The 7,158-nt window shown below is 45.6% G+C and overlaps 1 protein-coding gene across 1 annotated transcript; it reads left to right on the forward strand.

The window, feature by feature from the left end:
* The first annotated feature begins 291 nt into the window (after positions 1-291).
* KCNA1 (potassium voltage-gated channel subfamily A member 1) lies at positions 292-1,779 on the forward strand. Its single transcript, XM_047067001.1, has one exon. The coding sequence runs from the start codon at positions 292-294 to the stop codon at positions 1,777-1,779; it is 1,488 nt and encodes a 495-aa protein (XP_046922957.1).
* Positions 1,780-7,158: the final 5,379 nt, after the last annotated feature.

The raw sequence follows: 7,158 nt of genomic DNA on the forward strand, positions 1-7,158 counted from the left end.
CAGCAGGAAGAAATACCAACCCTCCCCCCCCCCCCCACGACAAAAAGCTGCACCCGGGCTGCAGGCGAGGGGGGATTCCAAACTGAGCAAAAGACAGGGTAGAGGGGAAGGTAAGGAGAAGGGAAGTCATAGATCTCTCCACCTGCTGGTTTTGAAGCCCCTCCCCCTGAACGTGGGGGGAGTCGCTCACTCCGGTGGGGGGGGCGCTTGGGTCCCCCCCACCCCTCCTCTCCCGCTGCTTCCCACCCCCGGCCCTCTCCTGGTCTCTCACCCCTGTGCCCCGCTTCCACCATGACGGTGATGTCCGGAGAGAACGTGGACGAGGCTTCGGCCGCCCCGGGCCACCCCCAGGAAGGCAGCTACCCCCGGCCGGCGGAGCACGATGACCACGAGTGCTGCGAGCGCGTGGTGATCAACATCTCCGGGCTGCGCTTCGAAACGCAGCTCAAGACCCTGGCGCAGTTCCCCAACACACTGCTGGGCAATCCTAAGAAACGCATGCGCTACTTCGACCCCCTGAGGAACGAGTACTTCTTCGACCGCAACCGGCCGAGCTTCGACGCCATCCTCTACTACTACCAGTCGGGAGGCCGCCTGCGGAGGCCGGTCAACGTGCCCCTGGACATGTTCTCCGAGGAGATCAAATTTTACGAGCTGGGCGAGGAGGCCATGGAGAAGTTCCGGGAGGACGAGGGCTTCATCAAGGAGGAGGAGCGCCCCCTGCCCGAGAAGGAATACCAGCGCCAGGTGTGGCTGCTCTTCGAGTACCCTGAGAGCTCGGGGCCCGCCCGGGTCATCGCCATCGTCTCCGTCATGGTCATTCTCATCTCCATCGTCATCTTTTGCCTGGAGACTCTACCTGAGCTGAAGGATGACAAGGACTTCACAGGCACCGTGCACCGCATCGACAACACTACGGTGATCTACAATTCCAACATCTTCACGGACCCCTTCTTCATCGTGGAAACCCTATGCATCATCTGGTTCTCCTTTGAGCTGGTGGTGCGCTTCTTCGCCTGCCCCAGCAAGACAGACTTCTTCAAAAACATCATGAACTTCATCGACATTGTGGCCATCATCCCTTATTTCATCACCCTAGGCACCGAGATAGCCGAGCAGGAGGGAAACCAGAAGGGCGAGCAGGCCACTTCGCTGGCCATCCTCAGGGTCATCCGGTTGGTAAGGGTTTTTAGAATCTTCAAACTCTCCCGCCACTCTAAGGGCCTCCAGATTCTGGGCCAGACCCTCAAAGCTAGTATGAGAGAGCTAGGGCTGCTCATCTTTTTCCTCTTCATTGGGGTCATACTGTTTTCTAGTGCAGTGTATTTTGCCGAGGCGGAAGAAGCTGAGTCGCACTTCTCCAGTATCCCCGATGCTTTCTGGTGGGCGGTGGTGTCCATGACCACTGTAGGATACGGTGACATGTACCCTGTGACAATTGGAGGCAAGATCGTGGGCTCCTTGTGTGCCATCGCTGGTGTGCTGACAATTGCCCTGCCCGTACCTGTCATTGTGTCCAATTTCAACTATTTCTACCACCGAGAAACTGAGGGGGAAGAGCAGGCTCAGTTGCTCCACGTTAGCTCCCCTAATTTAGCCTCTGACAGTGACCTCAGTCGGCGCAGTTCCTCTACTATCAGCAAATCTGAGTACATGGAGATCGAAGAGGATATGAATAATAGCATAGCCCATTACAGACAGGCCAATATCAGAACTGGCAATTGCACCACAGCTAACCAAAACTGCGTTAATAAGAGCAAGCTACTCACCGACGTTTAAAAAGCCAATCAAACTAAAAAAAAGCCCCACTTAGCAGCTTGAAAGACTTAAAAAAAAAAAAAGAACAAAAACCTAGTGACCCACGTCACTGTTTGTAGATACTTTACTAAATAGCCTTTGAATGCTCTGTTTAACTGTCAATGCATTGTTGCATTGAGGATGGGGGGGATGGTGAACCAGAAGCTTTCAAGATTCATGCAAAAAGAAACTATTTTCATTTTATTAAAAAATGGGAAAAGAAAGTGTATTTTCTAAAACTGGTTTAAAACAATTCAGTCCACGAGCTAGTCTAGGTAAAATAAGATTCATATGCTTCCCCATACCGAAACATTTTTAATCCTTTGGCTTCTTTAACTTTTTTCTTTTACTAAAAACCAGACGATCACTTAGAAATATAAAATTTAAATTTGCATGGGACTCCATTATAAAACTTTTGCAAACTGCACAGCACATTTAAGACAGTGCATCTGATGTATTATATGTAACATGATATACCAGCCAAAAGGGGCAATGAACAAATGTATTTGTGTTGATCATCCCAACCGTATATTACAAGGTGAAAACCCCCACAAGTGCACATACATGCACGCAAAATTATTTAAGACTGGTTCATAAAGCACCTTATACATCTGATACTGGTCCTGGTCTGCAGGGATTTTCCCTCTGCCCCATTTCCCCTGCTCATCCATACTATTCTCTAAGAAAAAAGAACACTGAAGTAAATTAACTGATTCGTCTGCAGTGCTGCTAAATTTCTCAACTGCAGGTGAGCCAAACACAGGTCTTTTCTCACCAGTCCTGCACCCTGACCCCTGGCCTCCAGAACTGGATGTAAAATCTTAGCCTCCTTATTGCAAGAGAGCACAAATGGAACTAAATGTAAGCATGTTTGAATCTGATCATATTTATTTTATAATCGCATGCCAAGAACGTTAACTCAGACAATAGGGGATAAGCTTACGTTGGGATCAACTCTTCTAAAAATAGATCCTTTTTTCATTTGCATTCACCGAAAGTGCACTCCTTCATTTATTAACTATTTTATTAGTAAATAAAGTACTGTATTTAAGTGCATATGTTAGTCAGATGGGAACAATAACTTTTTGGAGCTCAAAGCATGTTCTCTTATTCAGCATTATGGCCTATTTGATTAAGGTGTACCTTGAATTAATTAATGCATGATTTCAGTAAAAAAAAATTTAAATCATAAAAATTAAAAGTTTGTGGGATGAAGGGCCCAAAAGAAAATAATGGGGGGTGGGGGGTGGGGGCCACTCAGTTGATTTTCCTGCCTTTGCTCAGGGAAATGTCAGGTTTCTGTGCAGGTGTAGGCAGAGAGAGGACCAATATGCCCATCCCTTAAAGGGAAGCTATGTGGAAAACTAAATAAGTCATCAAGGTATATATAGCAACACCTAAGAACAGGTATTCTTTCTAGCTGAAAATAAACACAAGCAAAACAAACAAACAAACAGACAAACAAACAAACAAAAAAAGGTGCAATACTGCATGTTTTTGGTGCATTCTTAGGATGTAAATGAACATGTTTATCTCTTGTATGCATCCAAAGCAGAGCTGATTTCTTTTTGCAGTCATGATTTGAGGTCTGTAGAGACTTCAGCCCTCCCCTTGAGGCTCCCTGAAGAAACTCAACCAATTGATTTAATAGTTGCTTAGTGCCTTTATCCTGTACCCACAGTGAACTGCAGAAAGTGCCTCCATTAACACAGCTGAGAAGTTATGTAACAAAAGGGAGGAAAGGTTGAGGCACAGATATTTTGCTTTTGCTTTCTCCACCCTCCCTGTCTCACTTCACCACTGTGAGAAGACCACCCCATCCTGTACCCAGGAGAGAAGAGATCCAGGAGGGTGCTGTCTCCCTGGCCATCCACTGGACTTGGTCCCTTTGGCAGCCTGATCTGGGATGTACACTGGGGCCTGAGACCAATCATCACTCTGGACGTGAACCAGGAGCCCGTTTTCTCCCTCTTCTCCACCAGAAGCCAATATCAAGTTTTTGGAAATCTGTTTCCTGTCGAGGGCCACTCTGGATGTGAAAGGCTTCCTCAGGTCCAATGTAGTGTTCCTTGCAAAGTTCTGTATTTCTCCTCTGTTAGCAACAGCACTCTGCAAATCTCTGATGGTCTGTTCTCTTTAGGCATCAGTGTGGATGTGGGAACACTCCGTATATAATAACCTTCCTTGGGTCTTCCCTCCCGGCCCACTCCCTTCAGATATTTTCTATGATGCGCCTATGCTCTTCCTACCTGGCAGTCGCTTCACAGGCTGAGCATCTAACTTCTGCTGCCCCAGGCACCCAGCCCAGAGAATGCTGGGGACCCTAGGTCTAGCTGAAAGAGAACCACGTAACACAGGCCTCTGGGGCCCGGCAGCTGTCCACCAATGGAAAGGCACTCACAGCCTTTTTAAAGACACCGAGGTGGGGAATCTTCATTCTGCACTTAGCATGTGGCTGCCTGCTGCTGCCCGCCTTGCCCACCTTACATTCCTTCCCTGCTTCTTCGGGAATCCTCCCTGTTACTTCTGTCCCTTCCCCCACCTGTCTTAGAACTAGCAGGGAGGCAATAAACCAAGAAGCTAGAGTAACACCCAGGCTGGCTGACTCAGTTGAAAGAAAGAACATGGATATTTTACTTTCCTGTGCGGCTTTTGAGAATCTGTAAGACTGATGTAACATCATGGAAGACAAGGGGCCAAGGACTGCACAGCATCTGACCACAGGGCATTAAACCCTCCGCTGTGATGTTTCCTTCTCTTTTGAACTTTGACTTATCCTGGCTATTCCTCTCCTACCTGCTTAAAAATCTCCAGTTTGGGAAAACAAAGCCAACCTCCCTGAAAATTCTGGGGATATCTTGATCTTTTATTTAGACTTTGAGGTCTAGGACACACAGAACTTGAAACGCTGCACTCCGTCAACAGCAATAATCCACTCAGTACTGTGGGATGGATGGGTCAGAGGATGAGAAAATGGGACCAAGACTGATCAGACTGGTTTTGGCTACCTGGTATACCTCTCATAGATTCGCTGGACTGGGGTTCTTCTGCATGTGTTACAGGAAAAAGGGCTGCATGCATGAGCCTGTTGGCCTGGGATCGGGGAAGAGTTGTTATGAATTTGGGTGGTAGGGGGGAAATGAATGCTGCTTATCCATCTGTAGCTCATTGCAACCAAGTCAGTAGGAATGGAGTACAGGGATTATCTGTGTAGCATAGGCATGCGAAGTTTGACAAAGCTCTTACCCCTCGCACTATAATGTGCTGAAATGTTTTTGTAGACCTGAAGGTGCACTTAACAAAACTGCCTATTAAGGAATGACTATCTTTTGGTTTACTTATATTTGTTGTAGTGGGATTTTTACCTTTCAGTCCCCTTCCTCGATCTTGAGCTTTAATAGCTCATGTCCTGAATGCTTGTTTTCTCCAAAAGGAGAGACTTTCTGACATGCTGATAGCCATAGCTCAGCTCTTCCAGTGCTTGGGGGCCCTAGTTCAATAGGGTTGGAAGTGGAAGGGCTGGGTCACACCAGGGCTGTTAGCCATCCCAGCATCTCTGAAGGGGTTAACTCACCTCAAGTGATCTGAATTCGAGAGAGACCAAAGACATTAATTTCCTCTGTCCTCAGATTTAGAGAAGACAGATTGTAGCCAGGAAAGCTTTTTGTTTTTGCAACTCCTCTTCCCCATCTGTGTACAGCCTTCCCTCGCTCCCCCTGAAGAAATAGAGTACTGATTACCAGTTAGAGCAGTTCACTAGGGTGCATGAGTGAGTTAGCCTAGCAAAATCAAATGAACCAATGGCATATTCTTCTGGAATATGGCTGATGGACAGTCATTTCTCTAAAATTGTACAACTGTGGTGGAACCAAAGCACAGGTGACATCATAATCTTTACTCGAGAATTAGAACACAGACAAACATGTAAATGGTAAGTGAGAAGATTTATTTAAGTAGAAATTTGGTTTAGTCCATAAAGGGCCTTCTTCATGTTGTGTAGAGTTACAGATTTTTTCAAATTAGTTAACATCTGAAGAGTCCATAAAAATAGTTTCCTAACCCTCCCTTTTAGTATAGGAGACCTCAAAACACATGCTTTTAAACAATTTTACAATTGAATTCCTTGTTTGGTAGATTGCCTTGGACAAGAAGGAGAAAGAGCACATTAACAGAAGGCAATTCCCCATTTTCTTCCAGGGACAACTCATTCCTGGGAGTGGTGAGAATTGGTGGGTGGTAACCATCCATGGTATAGAATTGTTAGAAAGAATATAAACTGCCAAACAGCCATTTTATCTTCCCATTTTGTCAAGAAAGGATGAAGTCTTTCTATGTTTCTGTTCATTCCAAGAAGACAAATAAATACAAATTTTTAAACCAGACACAATCCAAGTTGAATTGCAATCTCAGGAGGTGGCCTCTCATCCACCATGCGGTGTATTAATACTCATATTTATATCACGGAATTTCAGGGTATATGCGAACATGTTCAGCATGACTCAGGTAAATCTCAGAAGAATGTACTTTACTTACCATTTTTTGTAAAGAAGTGGACAGGAGCTGAGTTGTTAACCAAAACTGTTCCATTACCTTGGGTCACTGTGTGAACTCATTCAGGGTATAAGTGTAAGGCTCAGACGTCTTGGGATTTAACGCCAGTCTCTTTGCTCAGGCAAAATGACCATGGGTTTCCTTGGGAAGTCCAATGTGTACATAAGGGGGGAGGCCCTGCTGACCTCAGGACTATTAGCTTTAAGGAGATTAGCCCTAGTCCCAGTGATTTTTATGTCAGAGCTAACTAGGAGTTTACTTTTTATGACACGAGACTTCACAGAGTCTAGAAGTGTTTTGTACCATAATCAGAGAAGAAGAAATGGTGCAAGGAAAGAAAACAAAACACAAAAGACCCCTTGCAAAATATTCCAGGTCAAAAGTTGTCTCCTCTCCAAAACCTGCAGAAACACCTTTCTTCTCATCAGTGCACTGTCTGGGAGCTGTTTGAGGCAGCAGCTGTAAGCTGACAGCATGGACTCTACGTGACATACCTCTAACATTAAAGATAATGGTATTACCAAGGTTCAAAACTAAAAATTGAGTGGTATTAATTTAAAGTGCACCGTCAGGACAACAAACCATTGAAGCTGAAAAAGCACTAGTTTCTTTCTTGAGTTTGCCAGTTGCTTACACCTTGAGTTAAGGGCGTGTCTCATTTCCACCTGCTGTGCATTTCCCTGCCCTAACTGTTCAATATGTCAGGTGGAGGACATTGAATGTTATGAACTGAGAGCCTAATTGAAGCGCATAGTTTTCATCTATGCAATTTCACTTGCTTTTGTCACTTTATGATCTGTTCATATTTGG

Source organism: Lynx rufus, unplaced genomic scaffold, assembly GCF_022079265.1.
Source record: "Lynx rufus isolate CCGP_SWC_20201006 ecotype Redwood Valley unplaced genomic scaffold, mLynRuf1.p SCAF_7, whole genome shotgun sequence".
Classification (NCBI taxonomy): Eukaryota; Metazoa; Chordata; class Mammalia; order Carnivora; family Felidae; genus Lynx; species Lynx rufus.